The 25,820-nt window shown below is 45.4% G+C and overlaps 1 protein-coding gene across 3 annotated transcripts; it reads left to right on the top strand.

The window, feature by feature from the left end:
• The first annotated feature begins 732 nt into the window (after nucleotides 1–732).
• LOC127391752 (ATP-binding cassette sub-family A member 10-like) lies at nucleotides 733–24,943 on the top strand. 3 transcript variants are annotated; one of them, XM_051634849.1, is made up of 39 exons: nucleotides 733–1,224; nucleotides 3,353–3,462; nucleotides 4,057–4,267; nucleotides 4,683–4,841; nucleotides 5,059–5,159; nucleotides 5,978–6,201; nucleotides 6,512–6,650; nucleotides 7,025–7,210; nucleotides 8,218–8,365; nucleotides 8,857–9,028; nucleotides 9,561–9,619; nucleotides 10,034–10,144; nucleotides 10,237–10,412; nucleotides 10,718–10,837; nucleotides 11,194–11,332; nucleotides 11,462–11,552; nucleotides 11,864–12,003; nucleotides 12,428–12,547; nucleotides 12,705–12,900; nucleotides 13,632–13,798; nucleotides 14,513–14,640; nucleotides 14,894–15,031; nucleotides 15,562–15,675; nucleotides 15,955–16,125; nucleotides 16,468–16,578; nucleotides 17,224–17,352; nucleotides 18,399–18,467; nucleotides 18,911–19,002; nucleotides 19,406–19,535; nucleotides 19,728–19,851; nucleotides 20,281–20,372; nucleotides 21,313–21,491; nucleotides 22,081–22,156; nucleotides 22,403–22,497; nucleotides 22,954–23,073; nucleotides 23,297–23,437; nucleotides 23,691–23,770; nucleotides 23,851–23,906; nucleotides 24,479–24,943. In XM_051634849.1, the coding sequence occupies exons 2-39, from the start codon at nucleotides 3,361–3,363 to the stop codon at nucleotides 24,575–24,577; spliced, it is 4,905 nt and encodes a 1,634-aa protein (XP_051490809.1). In that variant the 5' UTR covers nucleotides 733–1,224; nucleotides 3,353–3,360; the 3' UTR covers nucleotides 24,578–24,943. The 3 variants fall into 3 exon arrangements, with proteins under 3 accessions (XP_051490809.1, XP_051490810.1, XP_051490811.1); XM_051634850.1 differs by lacking the exon at nucleotides 4,683–4,841; XM_051634851.1 differs by lacking the exons at nucleotides 22,081–22,156; nucleotides 22,403–22,497; nucleotides 22,954–23,073; ... (2 more) ...; nucleotides 23,851–23,906; nucleotides 24,479–24,943 and having other exon boundaries at nucleotides 21,100–21,313.
• The last annotated feature ends 877 nt before the right edge of the window (nucleotides 24,944–25,820 follow it).

Below are 25,820 nucleotides of genomic sequence, written 5' to 3'. Positions count from 1 at the left end.
CAAGGATGTGGGCCAGCAGGTGGTTGCTGTGGCTCAGTGATGGGCTGCCCCTGGCAGGGGGAGCCCCCAAAGCAGCCACCCCACATCCCCAGAGAACTGCTCCCATCTCAATCTCCAAACATCAGTGCCTCTGTTGAAGAGGGGCAGGGAGGTGTCTGCTGAGAATCACTGACTGGGACTTGGCATATCCACTTATCTCTTTTTTTTTTTAGTTTGTTTTTTTTTGTTGTGTTTTTCTTTTGCCTTTGCAAGGAGGAACTGAAAAGGACGGAGAAGGTCTGTATACCTGGGAGGTGAACTGGAGACAGGTCTGAACTTGATTCTGTGTCCTGACTTACCATGCCTCTGTAGTCTGCTTAGCTCTGTAACATCTGAATGTTGCTCGAATGTTAGGGGTGGGTTTTTTTCCAGTAGGCAGAGCGAAGGGAAGCAGATCCAGCTCCTCCACATTTGCAGGCCCAGACTCTGTCCCTGTTGGTTGCTTCTCCCTTCCACCAACAGTTCCCCATCCTTGCTGCAGCCAGGGATGCTGCGATGGAGGGGCAGCCCTGCTTCGCTGTCATGCACTCAGCCTGGGGATGAAATTCAGAGCACAGATTGGGGCAAGAGAAGTTCATTTCCACGTTTACAACGTGTTTTGAAATCGGAAGAGCCATTCTGATGCAGCAGGAGGAGCTGCAGTGCCCTGCTGGGGCTGGGGGCACCCGGGCAGTTTGCAAACACAACCTTTGCTATTCGAGGAAGAGAGTCACGTTCTCTGCCCTCAGCAGCACATCAGAGCATTTCTGTTGACTTCAGCCCCTCTTGCTGCACTGAGAAACAGAACAGAGTTTGCCAGAGGAAGGAATTTTTTTTATTTATTTTTTTTTCTGTGGTTTGTTGTGTGGTTTTCCTTCTCTTGGCCAAGACTCAAGAACTTCCTGAGTAACTTTTCAGAGAATCTGCTCCGGCAACTCCGCAACAATATGCTCTGTTTGCTTTTTATAACATAAATAAATTTGAAGAACTGCCAAGGAGGAAGAGGGGAGGAAGCCAGGGAAAACTGAAGTGATGGTGTGAGGAATGCCTTTTGGCAGAAAGGCCTGAGTGAATAAAAAGGGTGTGTGGACAAAGGAGCACTGAGAGCTGCTGGGACAACTGGCAAGTCCAGCCCAAGGAGGCTCAGGATCTACAGACACACTGCAAAGGACAAGCTCTGGCTTCTCTGCAAGCCTTCCCATTAAGGTAAGGCTTAAACATTCTTCTTAAATACAAGTTGTTATTTAAAAGGTAAGAAAACATCCAGTAATTGATAACACTGTTAATAACACTGGGTGAGAATATGTGTGGGTGCCACATGGAGTGTCTTTCTAGTAGGCTGAGTTAAGCTTGTGATTAAGTTTGGTGAATATTTAAAGGCAAGAGAGTCTGTTTACCCTTTGATATGAAAGAACACACCAACTGAGCTCAGTTTACATCAGAGATGTATTTCCAGTGTTTCTTGGTTCTAAAAGGATGAGGTAGGCTCAGCTCAGTATTTGGAGTAATTCAGCACATGTGAGGAGCTGATTTCTTTCCCTATATGCAGTGTAAGCTAAAGATTCAATCTAGAAAGTTTTTACACTCTTTAAAAGCTCCCCCTGCAATACTGAAGGAGGAATGAGGTCAGTTAGTTCTGTCAAGTTTCCCCCAAATGCCTGAACTCTGCAGCAGTGTGGAGGTGGGATGGGGAGGAGGACACATGAGACACCTGCAGCAGAAACTTGGTGTGCCAGCTCTCCATTCCACCCAGGATCTCCTGGGTGTGAATCTGAAATTCCAGTGGTGTGTCAGCTTGTCAGGATTACCCTCTGTGACTATTAAAATGAAGGAGAAACTGGGAACCTGCTTTAGCTGGGACATAGCTCTCCGTTCAGTTGAGGGAATGCACATGGGTGGTGCACACTGTCTTACTCCTTCCTTCTGTTAGGTGAAAAAGTGACCAAGCACTTGCAAGTTTGACTTCACAGCCTCCTCAAGGGAGTCTAGAAGTTATTAGCACAGAGTAAATTAACATTTTTGTGCACCTGGATTTAGTGGGATCATCTGTAAGAGAAAAATCTATTTGGAGAGTGATGGCAAACCAGCAGGTTTCTGCTCTGAGCTGGTGTCCCTGCCCCATCCTCCTGCCTTGCCCCACCAGGATGTTTGTTTGCAGCATGCCAGGGAAGAGCATTTGTTGTAGCTGCTTTTCCAGCATTTTGGTGCCTGCTGCCTCACTACAGCAGAGCCTTTTCTCCTGTGGGATGAATACAAATATTTGGAAGAAGATAAACTCTGTCTTGCCTGTCAGCACTGTGAGACATCAGTTCCTAAAGGGAGCAAGACAATGTAAATCCTCCTTCTGTGTGACAGGAAGGCTTGCAAGGATTAGGTCTGTGAATGCTCTGACATTTCTACCTGAGACTGCTCTTAGAGAAGATCTTTTGGAAGGCATATTTTAGCTACCTATGTGACAGCAAAGCAGTTTGGCTGAGTGTAACCCTTTTGCATTTGGATACTTAGTCCTTTTTGCTCATTGGAGTTATGAATTATTTTACTACTGTTAATATGGACATATCTGCAAAAGCTACTCAGGCTGCTGGCTTCATGCTTACTTCCCATTTCCACCACCAACCTTAATCCAGGTAATAAATCCTTGTTTTGTTTTGACATCTTTTTACGGATACTGGCAGCTCTTTTGGAGTAACACAGCAAGGCATGCTTGTGGCTGTTTCTCTCCTGTTTCCCATGAGTATCCCTGACAATGACAGCTCTCCAGACACACTTCCAACAATTTGTTCTCTCCAGCTCCAAGCTGCTTTCAGTCCCTGCTGCTTTCCCTGTGAGCTCAGCTCCCATTGCAGCCAGGAGTTGCTCAACACTTCCTGCTGTCAAGCCTACAGCACATTAAAATTACAAGCAAAAATATTCTAGTGATTTTAATCAACCATGTTGTTGTCATTATTTCTTGGATGTCAAGGCCACCTAAGCCAATTAGGTCACGTAGTCTGATCTTCATTTTTTAATTTCATAAATAGCTTCTCCCAGCCTCCCCACACTGCAGCACAGAAGTGTGAAATTCTGCTTATAATGGGTGTCCTACTGCTGAGCTGCAAGGACCAGATGTGTGGTGAGGAACAGGAGGTCTCATGGTCCCTCCTAGAAGCTGTGCTACAGGGCTGCCCTGTGCTCAGCACAGGAGGTCTGAGCTGCCTCAGCTCTCTCTCTCTTGCAGTAAAAAGGGAAGAAAAGAATCACTCTGCAAACGTGCAGGGGCTCTGCAAATAAAAGCAGTCGTTGCTGTTCTACCTTTTGTTGCATTTGAAAGTAACTTTAGAAACATCATTTGTAGGTTCAAAGATGAGGAAGCTTCAGAGAAATACGAGTGTATTGCAGCAAACCAAAATTCTTCTGTGGAAAAATTTACTTCTTAAGTGGAAGATGAAAATGCAGAGCTTTCAGGTAAGCTGAAAAAAGTGAGAAGCTAACTTTTGAAGAGTGGCCAGTCCCTGCCTGCCCCTGTGCCTCAATTCCATTTTGTAAAGTGGTACATTAAAATACTTGTGAAAATCCTTGACTGGGAATGAACACTTTACAAGACTTTGTTTTTTTTTAACTGATAATATTTATGTCTCTCATGTCATAGAGTCATAGAATGGTTTGGGTTGGAAAGGGCCTTAAAGATCATCTAGATCCAACCCCCCTGCATGGGCAGGGACACCTCCCACCAGCCCAGGTTGCTCCAAGCCCCATCCAACCTGCCCTTCAACACTGCCAGGGATGGGGCAGCCACAGCTTCCCTGGGCAACCTGGGCCAGGGTCTCACCACCCTCACACTAAAGAATTCCTTCCTAATGCCATGTGATGCATGAGAGCAGAGTTGGGCCCTTGGGGCAGGGTGATTCCCTGAGGTGACAGGCGCATTGCAAAGCCCTTGTTATTTACTTGACACCCAGGAACGCTGTGTGACTGAGTGCCTCTTGTTTATATTTCAATCCCCCAGAGAGTAAGCTCTTAGATCATTAAATTCCCTCCTCCTCTCTCCCCCTTGCCCAGGAGTGGGTGCTGTGTCTCCTCTTCCTGCCCGTGATTTTCCTGCTGTGCAATTTCATGACGCATTTCCACTACCCCGAGGTGCCTTTCAGCCACCTGGGGCACTTAGATGATCCTGCCTATAATGCCACTGGGGACACCATTGCTTTTACACCCATCACTGTGACCACCAGGCGGATAATGAATAAAGTGGCCTTGAACTCTCTAATGACAGGTACGGTTTGGCTTTTAAATATTTAGCTCTGACATTATTTAACTTACTATAGAGCCTGGTTTAATGGTTCTCCAGTATCTTCAGACAGGGGAGAAAATTCACACCAAATTCTCCATTCTCACCAATATTTCTCCTCTAGTATTTAAATTACTAGTGAGCTCAATGTGTGCTTCTGAGCTGTATAGCTCTGCCTTTGTAGAATAACATCATTAAGACCCATCAAGGTTAATTCCTTTGAGGTTCCCTTCATCCCAGCTGGTAAAGGGTGAAATATTTCCAGGTGCCCCCCAGAAAGGAGTAATACTAAATACTAAAATATTTGCAATACTAAAAAAGCAGAATATGTACCCAGTACCTGTGCACACCTTCCCAAAGTTACAAAAACTCACTGCAATATTATTCTTCCAAACCGCAGGTATAAAACTAGAGGCACTGGACAACGAGAAAGCTCTGGAGAAAGCCTGGGTTTCAAATAAGAAAGTGATAGGGGTTGTATTTAAAGACAACTTCTCCTATCACCTCAGGTTTCCAACTGGGAGTGTGGTTGTTCCCAATGACAACTTTGGATACATAGGTATGTGTGGGTGGGTGATTGCCTGGCATGGCAAGGCATCCTTTGTTGGTATCATCTACAGATGATAAAAGATTTGATAACTTGCTAATTTTTTTTTTTTTTGGCAGTGGGCCACTGTCCCTTTGAAGAGTTTCCCATAGTGCACGTGCATGTTTATCCCCAGCTTTTGCAGTGAAAACCAGTCACCTTTCCTTGCTCTTACCTCTCTTCCTGGCAGATACCTGCTACGATTTCTCGGCATCATATTGTCACAGCCCAAAGTACTGGTACGAAGGCTTCCTGTCCCTGCAGTCCAGCATTGATGCTGCCATTATAGAGGTAAATCGAGGTCATGAACTGATGTAGGTGCCCTTTTCTTTTTGACAACTTGGTAGAGGAAAGACAAAATGTTCTGTGACAACATCAAGGGAAGGTCTTGTCAGAAAATACTGCAGAAAAGCAGGTATCTTAAAATGCTCAGCTGTCTGGGTATTCTTGGCAGTGACAGTGAGAACCTGAATACAACATTATGGGCAATATATGTGGGCAGTTCCCACAAAAAATTATGGCTTTCAATTTAATATTGAAGATTTGCACAACTTTTGTTTCTCTTCCAAATGATTAATTATCTCAAAGGCTGGGAACCAAGTGTAACACCACTGTTTGATTTAGAGTATTTCTCAGATTTCAAGGAAAAGGTGGTTCTTGCAGGAGACAGGGGTGGTATGAGTATCTGCTGGATGGCTTGGTGTCCAAGTAGGCATGGTTGTCATTTCTTGTCCTTCCTTTCCAAATTGTTCCACACAAAATACCAGGGCAGGGGTCATTCCACCTGACTGTGCACCTCTGCTTTCAGAGAGAGAAGCAGGATCCTGGGGACTGTGAGTCACTTGTGTGTCTGGATCCTCACCTCTGGGTGAGCTGAAGAATTTCTTTCTCTTACCAGACACGGGAGGGAGTCAGGCTGAGGTGCAGACACACAAATGAGTCAGATGAGCCCTGCCCATGGGGCTTTATTCCACTACTTGCTAATGTCTTCTCTAAATCTGCATTAAAAAAGAAATCTAGGGATGACGAATCAGAAGGTTCCCTACATAAATACATCTCACTGTAGAAAATAAGCTAGATACTGAAATATTGACCTTGAACTCCTTTAGATGGTGGCAAATCGTTCTGTTTGGGAAGAAATGAAATCAATTGCTGGTGTCCGTATGAAGTCCCCAAGCATCATCACCGTCACACTGGAGTTCAATTACCTCCTGGTTATTATCGTGATGTGTTTCTCTCCCTTCATGTATTTCTTAACAATGAACGTTGCAAAAGAAAAGAAGAAGCTCAAAGTGGTGCTGAAGACGATGGGGCTGCACGACATTGCGTTTTGGTGAGCTCTTTGGACTCAAGTATCTGTTTGCAAAAGATCCGTCTCCTGGGCACTTGAGCTGCCAGTTAATGAGTTAAATGAGTTCATAAGTTTCCTCCAACGCTCCAAGGACAAACCAGAGGGCTGAGCATGGCAGCAGCACATTCTTCTTCCTTGGGTATTTCCTCCCAAGGTGGGTCACCCTCTCTGTTCTGCAGAGAGTAAGTTGACCCTGGGCAATACCTAATTTAAAAAGGTTCTGCCATGCAGGTGAAGTTGTGACAGCAGTTGTTAATGAAGCAGCAGTGTAATGCCCCCTTTCCCTCTTCAGGCTCTCCTGGAGTCTGCTGTATGCTGTTTATGTGCTGGTCCTCTCCTGCCTGCTGACAGCTCTCATGGTGCGGAATACTTTCTACCTCAGCAGCTTTCCTGCAGTCTCACTGCTGTTTTTCCTGTATGGCCTAGCAAGTGTAAGTCAGGTTTGAAAGTCAAATTTTTCATCACATGATTTATGACTATGTTATGACCTTTAGCATCACTCCAGAGCCTTCTGCCCGGTGCTCAGGACGGTGTCCTGTGCATGGTTAGCCTAACTGAAATAGCTGAGTGGATTCTCTGGCTCAGCAGCAGTCACCCGGATTACAGCCTGAAGGTCTGGCAGGCAGTAGGTTGGCTACAAAAGACCTGATTTGAAACTCAGATCAACCTTCTAAGAAGGACATTAGTGTATTTCACACATGGACCCAGCTCACCAGAAATCTGTCTGCCTGACAAGCAGAAATGCTACTGTTATTTAAAGTTATTTATTTCCTTCAGTGATTGAAGAAAACTTATGTTCTTACAGATCCACATGGTCTTCATGCTCTGCTCCCTCTTAAAGACCTCCAAACTTGCTACCTTCATGGGGTTCCTCATCACCTTCCTCTTTGGATGCCTGAGCCTTGCTGTGCTGATAGAAAATATTCCAGACCCACTGCAGTGGTTTCTGAGTCTCTTCTGTCCTTTTGCCTTCTGTAGTGGCATTGCAAAGGTATGGGGCATCCCTCTGCAGCTGCACCTGCCCAGTAGCTGTCCTGGCTCTCTCAAGGGGGGACAGAGTAGATTTTGTGATAATACAAGACCCTGCTGTATTTCACTGATAGAGAAAGGCGTAGGAAGTCATCGTCCTCTTTTCAAAATAATGGCTTTTCCACACCTTTCAAATCTTCAGGTACTTTTCTCTGATACCCACGTCCTGTTTTGAAATGTCCATGTGAGCTGAGCTGCCACTGGGCACAAAAAGGGGTCTCCACTCCCCTGTCCCACTCCCTCATGTAAAGAGCCAGTGAATGCAAAGCAAACCACGGCCCTTGTCCCAAGTAATCTGCCTCCGTGCACTTCTGTGGTGTCCAGATGAACCTGAGGGAGCCTCCCAGCCCATCCCTGCACACAACAGCACCACCACCCACCAGGGCTGCACCCAGGCAGGCAGGAGTTGACTCAGATCCATCAGCCCTTGGCCACCTGGTCATTCCCCTCCTGCTGCAGCTGCTGTTCCTGGCAACAGAAACTCTGCAAGCCCTGAGTTTTCTGCCATCCGTCCCCTCTCTGGGATCCTTCCTCCCTCCAGCCCCACTTCAGACAATTCTGTGCAGATTCCTATTTTTCTGTCAATTGTATCTCCATAAATCTGAGCGGTGCTTTCTAGCCCCAGTTATTTGGAAACTGATTTCCTGACATATAAAAAAATCTGCCTGGTAGAAGAGATTTCTGCACCAGCAGAAAAAGAATCTGAGTTTACTGCCAATTTAACTATGCTTAAATCAATCACTATGTAAAATTACACTGTCTTGACTCTGTCACATCAAGGGTGCCAATATAATGTTTCATGAATGATTTTTCTATCAAACTCTGATCTTTGCTTCTGGATTGTTCTGGAAAATTCTGAATGAAAACATAAAATAGTAAATATTTATTTCCCTTCTCCAGTCAAAGAAAGGAGGAGAAATTGTTCAGTACTAGTTTTCCAGCCTGAAAATTCTTTTTCCCTTATTTCAGGTTTTCCGTTTAGAAAAATATGGAAAGGGTTTCTCTTTTTCTAACCTTACGGAGGATTCACACTTTTTATTTTTGACTTACATTGTGTTGGTCTTTGACTCAGTCTTGTACCTGCTGCTGGCCATGTACTTCGACAGAGTTCTGCCAGGTAGGCATGACTCACGCTCATGATCACACTTTCTCCTTTTATACTTTTGATTTATACAGACTGAGTGTCAGAGCTCCTCAAGGAAATGATGGGCTGCTCCATTCCCTGAGTCAACCCAAATTGGCTTTTGAGTAAAAAAATTAGTGACTTTTCTACTCTGGGCATGCACTGGTAATTCCCAAACCAAGGACACTAAAGTATTTAGTGTTTTTTCTTTCTAATTGTACTGCTGTTGAACTCTTTATAAGAAAATAGTGTAATAATGTGTGGGACAATATTTTCATTAATTAAATAAATATTATTTAGATATAGCACTGAAGCCATCCTTCTTGTCTCGTCCAGCCCAGCTGAAACCTCTTTTTTTAACTGGACAAAGTACCAGTTTTGAGGCAGCCAGGTACTTGTTAGAACCTCCTAAATGTTTACTCCAGGGTGATGTCTTGGTAGTGGCTTTGGTTAATGACAGGTCACCTTCTTTTCTCTCCTGTCAGGGAAATATGGCATCCTAGAGCCCCCTTTTTTCTGCCTGAAGCCCTCATTCTGGATGCAGAGCAGGAGAAGCTCCACCAGGGAAATGCCCAGAACTGCAACAAGCTCCGAGGAGTTCTTTGGTGATGATGTAGAACCCGTGTCCCCTGAATTCCTGGGGAAGGAGGCCATCAGGTTAAGAGAGAGAAGGAATTGCTATTCATGCTTTTAAGTCGGGTAGCCTGGGTTCATTGCCCCCACAGACCATGGTTTCTGCCATCAACTTTGTTTTGACTTAACCGGGCAGGTTTTGTGCTCATGAGGCTCTTGAAAAACAGAGGAACGTTAAAGATGAGATACAGAAGAGAAAAACAGATAATTCAGGCTAGTCATTAAAGGTGAAATTTGGATAAATTCAGAGTTTAAAAAAACTCAGGACTTTGTTACATATCCATTAGGGACAACAAGGAGACAAGGGCAGCCTGTGGTAAAGCAGCAGTCTGTCACAATGGGCTTGACCTTGTCTTTGCCAGGTGCTCATGTTGTACATGTCCCCGTGTAGAGAGCATGACAAACCCTGCTGAATCTCATCCATCCCTTCCCAGTATCCCTGACTGTCCCTGCCATTTCTGCCATTTTAAATTAAGACCCATAAGAATGAAAAAGTGCACCAGGGAAAAGTATCTCCAGGAATCCTGAAATAATGTCCTCCTTACCTTCCTTTTAGACTCAGCAATGTTAAAAAGCTGTATAAAAAGAAAGACAAGATGACAGAAGCTTTAAGAGGTATGAAAGCTGTGATACTGATTCCTGTTCAAGATGAGGAAAACCAGTTCTGCAAACGTTTTTGTCAGTCACAGAAATAAAACAACACTTGCATTGCTTTAAAATGTATCTAAAATACTAACTGATGCAACTGATCATTATTTTGTTCAGGTTTTATTGTCTTTCTATTTTGAATAAGAGCAAAGAGAAGAAAGATTTACTTTCCTCCCCCCACATTGTTGTATTTCTGCCTTTTCTGCTAAATACAGAGCAGCTTCTTATGCCTTGAGTTCAAGGTTGGCAGAACTTTACCCCAATTTGCTTAATGGACTTTTGACTAATTATTTTTACTTAGTCCTCACACTTCTTCACTTGTCTTGCCTTTGACAAGTCAAACCTCTTTTCTTCCCAAACTTGATGTTGTTTTCGTTCTAGGTTTGTCTTTAAATATTTATGAAGGTCAGATCACTGCCCTGGTGGGCCACAGTGGGGCTGGAAAGACGACGCTGTTAAATGTGCTCAGTGGACTCACTTTGCCCTCTGCAGGTAGGATGGCAAAGGGTGGGATGGGGTGGGCTTGGTTCAAAAGCTGCAGGGATCAGTGTGTTCCATCTCATCACATTTATTCCTATAAACAGGCTCTGCAACCATCTACAACTACAAGCTCTCTGAAGCAGGAGACAGGGAAGAGATTAGAGAGATGATTGGCATTTGCCCACAATTCAACGTCCAGTTTGGAGTCTTAACAGTGAAACAAAATCTGAAAATTTTTGCAGAAATCAAAGGCATCAAGTCCAAGGAGGCAGAGCAAGAGGTAAGGGTGGGTTCTCCTCCAGAGCAGCACTGTGAGGCTGTGGGCAAAGCCCAGGCTTCTGTAAAGGCTCCTTTTGACCTGGAAAGGTCCAGGGGCCCACCTGGCTGTGCCTTCTGAATGTTGAAGCTGTTGTCTAGCTAGGCAAGCTTCTGGGCTTGGTCAACCACAGCTATTCCTCTGCTGAGCCCAAGGAGAAGAGGGGATGCAGCAGCTCCTGCAGCAGCTGCTCCTGCCAGTGGTGGGTTGGTGTGGGTACTAGCTAGACCTCACTACATGCTCCTAGAAACATTCTTGTGCTGTTCTAGGTGCAAAACATTTTGGACCTGCTGGATATCAGTGACATTCAAGACACTCAAGCTGAGAAGCTGAGTGGTGGGCAGAAAAGGAAGTTATCCATTGGAATCACCATGCTTGGAAACCCCCAGGTAAAGCAGCACCACTGCTCCAGAGGACAGGGAACATTCAGGTCCAACATAACCAAAACCTTACAGATGTACTCGGCCACAAGTTTGCCCATGACTTCAGACCTCTTTAAAGGGCTCATAATTATTAAAAAGAACAAGCTTAATAATTCCTTGTGTTAAATTTGTGACTTACTTTGGTCTCTAGTTTTAAAGCAGACGGGCAGTTCCCTGCACAGCTCTCAGAACAGTTATTCCTGCAGAAAAGGTGGCCTGGCTCTCTTCCCTCCAGGACCTGAGGCTTTCAGGGCAACACGAAACCCAAAAAACCATGCAGTTGCTCCAGCAGCAAATAACGTCTGGCTTCCTCCTTTCTGCAGATTTTGTTGCTGGATGAGCCAACAGCTGGGCTGGATCCTCTGTCCAGGTACCAGGTGTGGAAACTCCTCAAGGAGCACAGAGCTAGCCAGGTCATCCTGTTCAGTACCCAGTCCATGGACGAGGCTGACATCCTTGCAGGTAACCCTGTAGCATCTCTGCAGGATAACCCTGGAGCAGAAAGTCCATGTGGGATTCAGCCCCAAAAAAGCCCAGTGTGAACTGCTGCTGCTCTACAGGATCAACTTCTTTGGCTTTTTCTTTCTTCAGACCGCAAAGCTTTTCTCTCGCACGGGAGGCTGAAGTGTGTTGGTTCTTCTCTGTTCTTGAAGAAAAAATGGGGGATTGGCTATCATTTAAGGTATCTACTTCAGCCCCAGAAATGAGCATTTGGGGACATGCATGTACAAGGAGCCTGCAAAGTGACTGTAGGGTGGAAACCACAGACAGATGTCACCAAAACAAGGAAGTTAACTGAATTAATATTCAGTTACATTAACTGAAGCAGCACTTGACTCTGGAATAAGGCATGAGTGAAGGATGCTGGAGTTTGTTTGCTATATCCTGGAAAATACAATGGTGGCTGTTGTTTGGCTGGGTTGTTGTTGTGGGCTGTGGTTTGGGTTTTTTTTTTTCCCCAAGTTAAGCTTCTGGTTTTTTTCAACTGGACAGGATCCACATCAGTGAGTCTTGTGACTTGGAGAACGTGACAGCTGTGGTGAAACAGCACATCCCCAATGCCGTGCTCTCAGGACACAGTCAATATGAGCTGAGATATAAACTGCCATTAGAAAACACAAATAAATTCCCAGGTAAAGTGTATTAAAATAATTTAGGATTGTCCATAGTGGAAAAAAAAAAATAATAATCACAAATGGGGGGAGAGAGAAACGAAGAGGGAGATTTCCTACAGGAGTCACATAAGGACTTCAGAACTGTTGCATCTTGTCTATCCCCCCCCCCCCCAGTTTAACACCTGTATGCTTAAGATCAAAATGTACAACAAATGTTTTTCCACTGCTTGTAGTGAAAAGCCTAAACTGGTGCTAAATAGAAAAATACCTTCAATGATCTGACAGATTTATGTCCCTCCAGATCCTCTGCTCGCTGTGTTACCATGTTACCTGTGACTGGAGATGCTCCAGTCAGGCTAACTCTACTGAAGCAAAGTCTGATTTGGGGATACCTGCCTATGTTGGAAGCCTTGAAGGCCCTTGTGTTACCTCTGTCCTGCAGATCTGTTCAGTGGCCTCGACAGCTGCTCTGACCAGGGGATTACCAATTATGGAGTCAGCATGACAACCCTGGAGGATGTCTTCCTGAGACTGGATGAAGAAGCCACAGCGGATCAGGAAGGTACAATGGTGGCTGCAAATACACCATCTGTAGCTGAAGAGAGTGGCTACTTTGCAGTAACCCCTGGGCATGCCTCCAACAGCTGGTTAGGAGGTAGCTCTTAATTTTTCATACACTGCAATGGAGAAGCTGATCTCAGACATAAACCTCTCTGCAGATGAGTGTGTCCTTGGGGAGGAGAGGGCAGGCGCAGGACCGCGGTGCCCTGGGGAGACAGAGCTGGGCTCCCTGCTGCTCTCGGATGGGGAGAAGGTGGTACTCAGCAGCTGGGCTCTCTGGAGGCAGCAGGTCTCTGCCATGGCACGGGTCCACTTCTTGAGGCTTAAAAGTTCAGCAAAAACCCTGCAGTCAATGTAAGTATCAAAGTGATTTTCTCTTGCAGACCTGGAACTGGACACAGGTCACAGCAGGGGGGACAACCTTCACACCCTGTTTTGAGGAGTGCTTGGATTAATTGGTATCAGGTCTTGGCTATGAATGATCTTGGTAGTTTGCACTCAGGGAGGAAAACTGCCTTTCCAGTGCCAGTAACATAAAATCTGCCTCTTGTGCATTTTCAGTTCTATACTGAGTGACTTATGCAAGAGGAATCCACTCCAGGAGGAAGTTTTAAAATAAAACTAGTGAGTCCAGAGAAAGGAGACAAAAGTACTGCTTTCAGACTTCCTCCTTTTTTTTTCTTTTTTCTTTTTTTTTTTTTAATCTTAATTTCTCTCATGTTGCCAGTATCTGAACTCATTTGACCCTATTGGTCTTCAGTCTGGCCTGCTGGTGTTCCCTGGTGGGGCACAAGAAACAGAAGGGACAGGCTGATCTATGAAAAGAGGAAGTCTAAAAGGCATTTCATGGTCCTAAAAAGTTGAGCACTGAGAGATCTGATGTCCTCTCCCTGCTAAATTTTGAGGCCCCTTGTGAATGCTCAAGGTTTGAGACTTCTGAAAAGAAAATTGCCAAAAATTGTAACAAACAAAGCACTGGGTAACCTGAGTAAATGATATCATCCCTAACGATAGCGTATATTCCAGTTCAGCATGCTGCTGAATGTCTGTTTTCAGAGTGTTTACTCATCTCTTTCTTAATGTAGTTTGCTGCTCTATGTGGTTTTTCTGCTTCCTCTGGTTTTGCAACTGTCCCTGGCTGCTGCCTGGAATAGCTTGGGAGCTTGGGAGCTCTCAGCAGCACGGTACTTCTTGCCCCTGGGGAAGAGGGCTCACTCGGAGACCACCAGCCTCCTGGTCCACAACAGCACAGGTGAGGGGAACGAGCCCTTCCTCCCTCCCTCTTTCCTATTCTGGGGCTTCTTGCTGTTGCAAAGGGAAATAAGTGGAAAGAGCAAACAGTTGTAGGATTCAGGGGAAGGTTTTAGTGACAGAAGAGCACAGAAATTGTCATTTCTAAAGGGCTATGAATGAAGCCTACTTTGGCGTCAGCAGCTGGTGAAGCTGATGCAATGATGTGAAAAGGGATACTGTAGCAGATGGGATCAGAAGGGATCCATTTCTTTCCCTGCCCCAAATCCAGATGTCTGTCCAAGAAATTTCTACATTTTCAGACTGGGATCCTCAAACCAGGGACCAGTAAGGGCTCACTCCTGCTGACTCAAATTAGCAGTCAACTTCCAGAGTTCTCCCTTCCCTATGAGTGGATGCTATTTCATATTGTTTGCCAGACAATGATACTGTTGGCTCCATCAGGTTGTCAGTAAGGAAAACACATTTTGTAGCAACTCAGCAAGGGCAGAAAAAAAGGAAAAAGGCAATGCAAGATTCAGTCATTGAAACTGAAATCCAGTAACTTCACAGAGATGAATGTGCAACGATCCACCACATCTGTGCTGACATCCACAGTTACCAGACTTTCTCTGGTTTTGTTTGGTGGTCATGGCTTTTAAAGAAACCAACAAACCACCAGAGATTCTCTTATTGTTCAGGATTACAATTCCTTTGCTTTTGGCTTTCACACCAGGCACAGCCATTGAAGACTTTATCCACACTCTTGAGAGCCAAGATCTCAAAGTGGAAATGACAAGCCAAGAAAATATCACCGAGGAGCTAAAACACAACGGGGCTATACAAGTGTCCCGCAAAGGCCAGGTGAGGATTTTCCATCTCTTCCTCCTGTTTATTCCCAACAATTGAACAATTAAGCCAAATGGCTCCACCAGCTCTGTGGGATTTTTGCAGCACAGCTATGCAGACCTCCAGTATCTGGTAATTCCTGTTTTAGTAAACAAAGCCTGGGTAAAACAAATTATTTCAGGCGTGGATTCTCCTGGCACACTCTTTTGTTGCTGCTTCCCTGCAAGAGAAGCCAAGAGTTCTCATCTTGTTTCCTTGCTCTTTGAAGAGCTACAGGTTTACTGTGTTGTGCCACATAGAGGCCATCAACTGCTTCCCAGTGCTCGTCAACGTCATCAGCAACTCTCTGCTGAGAGCCCTCAATTCCACTGCACACATTCGGATCTGGAGCCATCCATTCTTCTTTGTAAGTGTCTGAGCCTGGCAGCCAGAAGGTGACAGAAAATAGTTCTTAAATCTGCTTAAGATCTCAGTAAGTGATCAGATTTTAATGGGAAGCCACATGGGGCTGCCTGTACCTGTAGACCCACCTTCCTCACTGGTGGCTCTGGAACCATCATGTTTGACTTCAGGAAAGCTGAAGGGTCTTCAGGGTTGCTGAACAGAGAGGGTTTCTGGGGAGGGTGGAAGGGTTTCTTCCTTATTCTCTATATCATGTTATCCAAGCTGTGGCTCATCAATTGACAGAAGAGATACCTCACCACACAGCTAGGATGGAGAAGTGGGACCTGCACCTCCCATCTTTCTTCACCAGTGGCAAGCACTTTGCAGGGCTGTGGTTTGGGGAAAACCTTCCTCCTGACAATATTTGACTTCCAATCCCATTTTGTGTTCATAATACCCTGTACTTCATGAGAAATGCAATAAAATGAACTGTGGCATCTAGCCATTGCATTGCAGATGTTTTTTACAAATGCTTTGTGCTTCTGTTTTCAGAGAAATCCTTCAGAATTCTGGGATCACCTTCTTTCTTTTTACTGCTTTTATATGCCGTTGTTATTCCCTGCTTTTCCTCCTCACTTTGCAATGGGCTACATGCAGGATTACAAGGTAAATTATTTGAAATGAAGCAGATTTGGGGTGGGATTGCAGCTGTACTGCCACAGAGACATTTGAACACAATGGGCAGCCCAAGGTGTTTTTCTCTGTATTGCCATGAGCGCTTGGCAGGCAGCACAAAATGCCAGAAGACGAAAAACAGAGGTGGGATTTCCCCCCAATATCCCAGTGGTGACAGCTTTTTGGAAGCTTTTCATTTCCTGGAGCCATTCCCCAGGGTGGCCAACCAGGCTCCAGCAATAACCTTTCCTTTGCATTGTGCCCTGCCAGGTGGGAGCTCGTGCCCAGCTGAGGACCTCAGGGCTCTTTCCCTCGGCGTACTGGTGTGGCCACGCACTGGTGGACATCCCACTCTGCTGGTTCCTTCTCTTCACCATGTTTGGGCTTCAGTTTGCAATGAGCAACAATATTTCTGGGAGCGTCGATACCTTCTTCTTCCTGGTACATGTTGTTCTGGTGATGATTGGCTCCCTAGGGAGGGATTGGGGTCATATTTTGAGCATGTGTAGGGGTAGCTGAGACACCGTGGGTGCAGATGGTGCTGGCAAACCTCTGGGTCCCCAGATGCTTACTGACCTCCTTGTTTCACCTCCTATCATTTGCGTTTCTCCAGCTGGAGATAAAAGGCAACAAATCTTGCTTGAATTTACTCTTCTACACTTAGAAGTAAAATTGTGGTAATTTATGAATACCCTGATCTCGACGTATGATTGTCCAAACTGAACTACATATATAGGTTGTTGACAACACTCCATTTTCTCCAATATTTTTTCCCCCCTGTAGATCATGGGTACTTGTGGCTATGGAATTTCCATTGTTCTCTTCATCTATGTCATCTCCTTCGTCTTCCGCAAAGGATGGAACTGTAATTTTTGGTCTTTTATCCTGATAGTGGTAAGCATGTGGCTTTGTAATGTGCTGCAGGGTTTGCAGAAATGTATTTTGAGATTTTAAGGGTGAACTAGAGGTCAAAACACCAAATACAGATGTAGAACATAAATTCGGGTGTGTGTTTTATAGGAGTCAATTCTATATTAAATTCCTGTCACCATGTTCTGTTCCCACCATCCTGCAGTAGCACAGGGAAATGCTTGGATCCACTCTGGGCTGGTGCAGGAATGGAGGCAAAAAATGTCATTTATTGCTCTGTTCAACACCTCACATCCAAGAGATGTAAGGTGTTGAGACACGGGCCATCAGGTCAGATGCAGAGAGCCTGAACCTGACTTGGAAAGATGTGGGTTATTTGGAATGAACAGAGATGGGAAAGAACAAATTGGTAACCAGACTCCATTCTTCTGCCTGAGGCAGCCCCATGTCTGGGAAGAAGTCTCTCTGGCTGACCCAAACCAGCAGCCTATCATGAGGCAGAAACAGCCAAGGACCTTCTGAACACTCACCATTTCTCACTGTTAGATGTCTTGTCTGCTTTTAGAAATTCAACAGGGAATTGAAAAGTTAGATCCACACAGTTTTTTAAGACCAGTGAGGATCATAACCCTTCCCATCAGCTAAGTTACTCTCTTACTTTATTTTTAGGTATGCTTTGTTTCTTTTATCATCAGTAAAATCATGGACTTCGAAACCAGTCCTATTATGTCTCTCTACGTTGTGTGTCTCCTGATTCCTGTGTACCCACTGCTGCCTGTCACCTACCTCAGCTACCATGTAAGTGCTGGCACTGGGCAAGGAGAGGAACCCCATCATAAATCACAACCATGTGTCCTTGTGAGCAACATCTGGTGGTGACCACACGCTGTGTTCTGGGAAGGCTCATTGGTTCCCTCTTCTGGGTGGGATTTCCCAAATGGCCAAACTGCTTCATTAATTGGCCATTTCGGATCAGATCTAATTTTTCCAAGCGTTCATTAAGGCTTGGAGGCTACTTTGTGCATTTGAACTGTGACTGTAGATTTAGGTTGGACATTAGGAAAAAGTTCTTTAATATGAGGGTGGTGGATCACTGGAACAGGTTGCCTAGAGAGGTGGTGGGGATCCTTCCCTGGAGACATTCAAGGTCAGGCTTGATGGGGCTCTGAGCAACCTGTTCTAGTGTGAGGTGTCCCTGCTTATTGTAGAGGGGTTGGACTAGATGACCTTTAGAGGTCCCTCCCAACCCAAGACATTCTATGATTAGATAAGCACTCTTAATTCTTGCCATGCTGAGTCAAGTAACTTGGCTTGAAAAGTCGCAAGAGAAAAGTTAAGTTAAACATTTGACTTTGCATGGAAGCTGAGTGAGAATGAAGAAAACTCACAAGGCACTTTACTCCACCTCAGCTCAGGATGGTTGTGGGAAGTCAGCTAAAAATTTAACAAAAGCCTCCAGATATGTGAAAGACAATTTATGAGCCAAAAATGACCCAGTAGTGAAGTCCAAATAGAAGAGACTCTTCTGTCCTGTCCCACTCACCTCCACCTCTTCTCCATTGGGACCCCAAAGGAGAGGAGACCAGAGGTTTTCCTGTGATAGGCCATTGCCCCCAGAAGGTCTGTCAGATACTGAGTGCTGTGACACTTTCTGGTACAGGACTGGGATGCCCATAGACAAACATCTCTATTTGTTAATCTGTATGGGAATATTTGGGTAAATCAAAAGGTTTTGTACATTTTCCAAGTATTTGTTGTTTGCTTTAAGCATTACAAAATTAGCCAGTGTTTTACTAAAGAATTACAGGTCTTAATTGTGTAATTTTTGTCATTTTTTTTAATAGATTTTTATAGAAGAAGCTTACATATTAGCTCTGATTGCGCAGGATCATGCACTAATAGCTGTCTTTGCAGTAAGAAAACATTTAAGATTACTTTAATTTAGGAATGTGTGTCCCCTAAATCCTGCCCTCAGGGATGAGGAAGGAGGCAGGAGCCCTGAGCTCACTTCATGCAGAAGGAGGCTCTTGGTGGGTCTGGGTGACAGACCCTGTGCAAAAATAACCTTTGAAATGGGGAAGGGAAAATGAAAAAAGCCCAGATCCCTTCATGCTGCCCTGTTCTTTTATGAACTGTGTTTGTCTTCTACTATTGGTATTTTCTGCAGTAGGTGCCTGTAGAGCTCACAGCCTTCAGGATTACCCTGCACTTAAATGCTAATGAATTTTTTATCCTTACATACTGTGTTTTTCCCCCACATATTTTATACCATTGCCCCCATCTCCTCAGTGACAGCTGCAGGGGGATGGAAGGCAAAGCTGTTAACATGGCAACTTTTCTTTTTTTTTTTTTCCAGCCTTACATCCATTCTGTTTGTTTCATTGTTCTCCTTCGATTTTTGGAGCTAAAACGTGGAAAAGCAGTTCTGAGAAGGGACCCAATATTTAGGTTTGTATAAACACACGAGCACCCACAGGTACATGCAAGATCTAAACTCCCTTCAAGACAACATTTTGATCAGATAACATTGCCTATTTGAAAATATATTTATATTTTTAATACTGGTGATTTTTAATAACTAAAATAGCCCCTTAAATACTGCAGTACTACAATAACATAAACCAGCTCTCAAGCTTCTTTGTACCTCCACACCGTGCTGCCTGTGCTGCGTGGATGTACCAGCCTGGCTCTTTGTACAATACAAAAAGATTACAAATATTCAAAATTAATAATAAATTATAAAAAGCCACAAGAAACGTTGAAACAGAGGGACACTCACTCTTGGTCTATCCAAAATGCATTGGTGGAGAACAAAGACCAAAATGCCAGGATTAATATGGTGGCTTTGTAGGATTTCCCCAAGAAGAGAAAGTAGCCACCAGCACCCCAAGGATCTTGACGAGGAAGATGAAGATGAAGATGTGAAAGCTGAAAGAGCAGCAGTGAAAATGGCCATGGTGGCTCCAAGTCAGGAGGAGGAGGTACAACTAACTAACTACCACCAATGGTAACCTAACTAACACCTACAATACTGTGTCCTGTTGCACCTCAGATTCTCAGGGAACTCAAAGACGTTCAGAAAGTTTTCTGCCTTTGTTAATGGAGTAATATTACTGAAGGTTTAATGCTATCCAGTATCATAGACTCATCTTTCTTCTTCCTCTTCACGTCAGAAATCAGTCATTATAGTCAGCAATCTGTGCAAGGAATATAAAATAAAGCAAGCTGGTTCCATTTGCAAGAAGAAGAAGAAGAAGAAAATGGCCACCAAAAATATTTCCTTCAGTGTTAAAAAAGGTGAGAACTGGAATTGTTCCCCTAGACCTGTTCGGGAGCCCCGATCATACCAGGGAGTTAATTCTCTGCAGATTCTCAGTTACCTGAGCAAGGACATAAAGGTCAAGGTATTTGCTCTGTGGTTCAGGCCTGTTTGATCTGTGGTTGATGTGTTAATGAGCAATGTGAGGTGGATGCATCTTGTTGGTGGTTACCTTTGACTCACAGTTACCTAAAATCATGCAGCCCCCTCTGTCCAGGGTCCACTTCAGCAGGGGCTCCTGAGAGACCTCAGCATCAGTTAAGAGTTGAAAGGTTATGGGCTCTCAGAACATATGTTTATACTGTTTAATAAGATATTTGATACTAGCATGCTCTCTTAGTGGGGCTGTGCCTGATAAATTTGTTGAATGAGGAGTATTACTAAGAAATTCTGTGTGCTGATTCCAGGAGAAGTATTAGGACTTCTGGGGCCCAACGGAGCTGGTAAGAGCACAGCTATCAAGATGATTACTGGAGGGACACGACTGACTGCTGGGCAGGTAGGAGGTGCCTGGAGAAAAGGGACAGATCCATCAGAAAAGGGCAAGTGCAAACCTTGCACTGAGGCTGAGTTATAGGGTTTTTTTCAAAGCATTATTAATTATCAAGGTTTTAACTGAATTCACTGTGCTATTACATAATCACAGAATAATTTTGGTTGGAAAGACCTTTAAGATCCTCAAATCCAGCTATTAAACCAGCACACTGCCAGATCCACCAATAAACTATGTCCCTTAGCAACACATCTACATGTCTTTGAAATCCTTTCAGGGATGGTGACACCAGCTCTGCCCTGGGCAGCCTGTGCCAGGGCCTCACAACCCTTTTGGGGAAGAAATTTTTCCTGATATCTAATGTAAACCTCCTCTTGAGCAACTTCAGGCCATTTCCTTTTGTTCTATTGCTTATTACTTGGGAGAAGAGACCTCTCAGCTGTAGAGAGCAAGAAGGACTCCTCTCATCCTCCTTTTCTCCAGGCTAAGCAAGCCCAGTTCCCTCAGCTGCTCCCTTTAAAACTCGTGCTCTAGACCCTCTATCAGTTGAATTGCCCTTCTTTTTAATGTATTAATGAAAAATTCTGTGATCTAACTCTGACAAGCAGTTGCATCTACCATAAATGGCCATGTTAATATTAGGAAATCATGTAAATGAGGGCTGCAAACTCACACCCTTGCACTTTGGGTGTTCTCACCTGACTATGGGCTTCACTGGGATTCTTCTTCACAGAATCAGAGAATGTTTTGGGTTGGAAGGGACCTTAAAGATCATCTAAATCCAATCCCCCTGCATGGGCAGGAACACCTCCCACTAGACCAGGTTGCTCTGAGCCCCATCCAACCTGCCCTTCAGCACTTCCAGGGAGGGGAACCATAACCCCTCTGCACCGTAACCCTTGTACCTGGGCAAGGTGAGAGGAAACCCACCAGCCTGGTTGTGCAGGTGCTGATGAAGACAGGAGATGGAGCAACCTCCCACCTCCAGGACCACGTGCCCTCCTCCCTGGGCTACTGCCCACAGAAGGACCCGCTCTGGCCGGACCTCACCGTGCACGAGCACCTGCAGGTTTACGCCGCCGTGAAAGGGGTGTGCAAGGAGGACACAACTGCTGCTGTCAACCGGTACGGGTGGGGGGTCTTTCCAGGGCTTGGTCAGCATTTTATCCCCCAGTCCCAGGGCATGGGTGGGGGAGTGGAAAGTCCAAACTCACTGTGAGCCAGAGACAACCTTGAAACTCAGGAAATGGAGCCGCTAAAGTGTTTCTGTGCTACGTGTTGTGACTACGTGAGTGGGTTAAGAAAATCTCCAATTTGCCTAAGAGCATTTAGTGGGGATACATTTACTGCTAATGTCCTTTTAAGTCTGTTATCTTCAGGAAGCATTTCTAAAATATCTGATGTTACATTCTGGCACTACAAGAAAGGGTGTTTAAATACCTCCTGCTCAGCTGACACCAGCAAAGTTGAAATGGATTTATCATGCTGTTGACACTAAGGATGGGTTTAGAAAGGAGCTTGTGGCTTATTCAGTACACTTGGCTTCAAATATTCACTTACATTTTAATAACACAATAAATGTATAATGAAAACAAGCAGGAGTAGAGAGCAAGGAGAAGAAAGTTAAATTTTCTTATCATTTTGGCAACACTTAATGAGTTGGGAATAACCAAAATGTTCTTTTTGGTTTTTTTCTTGTTCCCTTTCCCCACAGGATAGTGACTGCTCTGCAGCTTCAAGACTATTTAAAAAAAAAAACCAGAAAGCTGTCAACTGGGATAACCAGAAAGGTGTGTTTTGTTTAACCTGTAATGATCACTGCAGTCCTCATAGCACAAACCAAAAACCCTCTCCACGAGCAGAGGGACCCGGGAGAGCATCGTGTTGCCTCCCACGGTGGGGTGATGGAAATGAGCTTTTCCAAAACCGTATTTCCTATAAATTCTCATAAAAGAAACAATGGTGCCAGCATCTCTTTCTAGTCATTGTGCCAGGGGCTGAAAAAGCTTTGACTCCAGCCCTTTTCCCTGTGGTAGGTGTGCCTTGCCATGTGCATGCTGGGCAACCCCACCATCCTGCTCCTGGATGAGCCGTCAACTGGCATGGACCCCAAGGGGCAGCACTTGCTCTGGTGAGTAGAACCTCAGGCACTGTGCCCCCTCAGGCTCTGTGGGCTCTTGGAAGCCAAGAGTGGTTGCCTAAGGTTAGGTAAGGAGTGTTTTACCCCACCTGCAGTTAGTGCTCATCATCACGTGCCAGTGGTTTTCTTGGAAACTCCATTTTCCTGGTCCTCTCCAGCTAAAGTATGAGCGAGGAGAGAGACAAAACATTTTGCCTTCATCCTTCTTGCAAACTTTAGGAGAGTCATATATGGGATTTAGTAGAATTTATAGAAGAACCTGAGTCAAAAAAATTTTTGGGTCATTATTTCAAAGTGTGACCATGAGCACATCAGGCTAAAGCTGCTGTATGTCAAGTTTTTACATGTTTTAGGGGAAAAAAGCATTTTGAGGGCCAAAGATATAAGAAAAAATGTCTGATATTCCTAGGGAGTGTTAGCTTTCTTTTTCCCCCCTCTGTTCCTCAGGAAGATGATTCGTGCTGCCCTGAAAACCCAGGAGACAGGAGCCATCCTGACGACACACTCCATGGAGGAGGTGGAGGCAGTGTGTGACCGCGTGGCCATCATGGTCTCCGGGCAGCTACGGTGGGTGGGCAGCAGCACGAGCAGCACGGGCCTGAGCTGGGAAACAGCCCACACAGAGACAGGGGCTTTTCCTCCAGCCTCACCTGCCTGAGCCCATCACCGTGGGCTTTACAAAGTGCTCTCTGTGATCCCCCCCCAGCAGCACAACTTGGGAAGGAGCAGGTGGCAGGACACCAGTGGTTTCGCACTGACATCTCTTCTTTTTGTCCTCCCTGCCCTGCAGGTGCATTGGCTCCGTTCAGTACCTGAAGAACAAGTTTGGCCAAGTCTATCTGCTGGAAATGAAGGTCAAGGATCCAGAGCACACTGATCGTCTCCATGCTGAGGTTTTGAGGATTTTCCCAAGTGCAGCCCGTCAGGAGCGGTAACTATAAAATATGGGATGGTGGTTTCAACACCTCAACCCTAAAAATATGCCCAGTGTGATGGGCAGACACAAGATCTCCAGAGAGGGATGAGCAGCTCAGAGTCCCTGTATGGGGATCTGATTTGATTGTGTCACAACACCCAACCCTGCTGGGATCCCTGCAGCGAAATGTCCACACATGCATGACATGAAGTTTTGATCTCAGAACCCAATGCAGAGCAAGAATCACCTTTTCTTCTCTTTCTTCAAGGTTCCCCTCTTTGCTAGTCTACAAGGTCCCAATGAAAGATGCACTGCCCCTATCTCAGGCTTTCTCCAAGCTAGAGGAAGGTAAGAGCAAAACACGATGGCTTTTTGTAAAGGTGGAACACAGACTGCTAATTTTCTACTCTCTTCCTATTTCTCCACAGCCAAACGGAACTTCAACCTGGAGGAGTACAGCTTCTCTCTGAACACTTTGGCTCAGGCAGGTGGTTTCAAGGCTAGATATGTTGTGAAGGCCTGAGCAGGAACAAAAGCCACAGCCAGACCCATGACAGTGCACTGGCAGGAGGCTGCTCCACCAAGAAACTGCCTTGGGGTGGTGGGCCAGGGCTCAACTACTGGGAAAGTGCTGAAACTTTTTTTGTTTGTTGTGTTTGGTTTTTTTCACTGGTGGGTGTTAGCGTGGTGGGAACAAGCCTAGGAAGAGGTTACTGCCTGACTCCACTCAGCCAGGAGAGGCACAGCCAAGGGTTGGATGCCCTTGCTGATGCCCATGCCCAGCCTCTATGGTTGCTCCTGGTTGTTGCTGGTGGCAAAGATGAGGAATGTTTATGTCCATCCATTGGTGGGTAACACCTACTCTACAGGTTCACCTGAGCCACCAGTGCCTCTCAGCAGGTTATAGGAGAGAGCAGAGGAGTCTCAGCCACCTCATATGTGCTCCCTGCATAAAGCTACTTCACATCCCTCTCCTCAGGCTTGCAGAGCTGTACCACCCTTCACAGTGTCTAGTGAAAGTCAGAGAAATAATTAGTTTTATCTTGCCTATTCCAGGTGTTTTTGGAACTCTCCCGAGAGCAGGAAAAGGATAATTCTGATCTGACTTTGGGTGAAACTTTCAAATGGAAACACCTTCAGCAGGAGGACTGCTAAAGATCCTGGATGCCCATTAACCTCCCTGATGTGATACTGCACCTATTTACTACCATGAGCAGCCACCACGAAGAGAGGACCAGGCTCTGCCTTTCCAGGGAGCATCAGCTCCTCTTCAATGCAGAAGACATTTCACCTGGACACTGCAGGTGTCAACACTGAGCCCTGCCCTGCAGCAGAAGGACCAGAAGGTTTGCAGAAAGAAGGGCCACAGCCCATCTCTGGGGATTGAGGCTCTGCTTTGCTTGGTGGATCTGGGTGCACCAGACACCTTCTGGGCTCCTCTCCCACCAATCTGTGTTTAAATACATCTTACTGAAGTTTGCACTCTATTTTTATACCCTTCCAATAAATGTTTCTATCGAACCTGCGGCTGCACCCTCATATGTCTTCATTGCTGTGGATCTTCAGGAGCAGATGAGCAGCTCAAACTCCTTCTCCTGAGGATAGAGGTGGCTGCAGAGGGCCCAAGGCTGCTGGTCAGGTGGTTGGAGTCCCTATTTGATACTTGGAGTAATGTTTTCTATTTCCAGTAGCCTGGTTTGGTGAGTGCAGTCACCCTTGCCCTTCCACTTGACTTGTTTTCACTCCTCCCTTTAGAAACCAGCCTGGGTTGTTCAGCTTGGAGAAGAGACAGCTCCAGGGAGACCTTATTGCAGCTTTTCAGTCTTTAAAAGGGGCCTATAAGAAAGATGGGGACAAACTTTTTAGGAGGGCCTGTTGCAACAGGACAAGAGGTGACTGTTTTAAATAAAAGAGGGGAGATTTAGACTAGACAGAAGGGAGACATTTTTTTACTGTGAGGGTGGTGAAACACTGGCCCAGGTTGCCCAGAGAGGGGGTAGATGCCCCATCCCTGGAAACATCCCAGGTCAGGCTGGATGGGGCTCTGAGCAATCTGATCTGGTTGAACATGTTCCTGCTCACTGCAGGGGGGGTGGACTAGAGGAGCTTTAATGTCCCTACAACCCAAACTTTCCTATGACTATAATTTGCTTCCTGACAACTCAGGCACACATTCTCCCTCTGCCAGGCTCATCTGCAAAGGTTAAAACTCACAGAAAAGATAGAGTCCAATTCTCTTTACACAATCCACAGGGGTGGCTGTGTTGCAATCACTCCCCTCTCAGCTTCCTGACAGATTTTGGCGGTTGGAGGACACACATTTAGAGAGGTTGTGATTATTTCCCTCCTGGTTGCACAACAGCTCCGTGTCTCCTCCCCACCCCTGGGACATGGGTAA

This window comes from Apus apus, chromosome 17 (genome assembly GCF_020740795.1).
Source record: "Apus apus isolate bApuApu2 chromosome 17, bApuApu2.pri.cur, whole genome shotgun sequence".
NCBI lineage: Eukaryota > Metazoa > Chordata > Aves > Apodiformes > Apodidae > Apus > Apus apus.
Note: the sequence above shows the minus strand (reverse complement) of the source record. Positions and strands in the feature narration are given on the sequence as shown.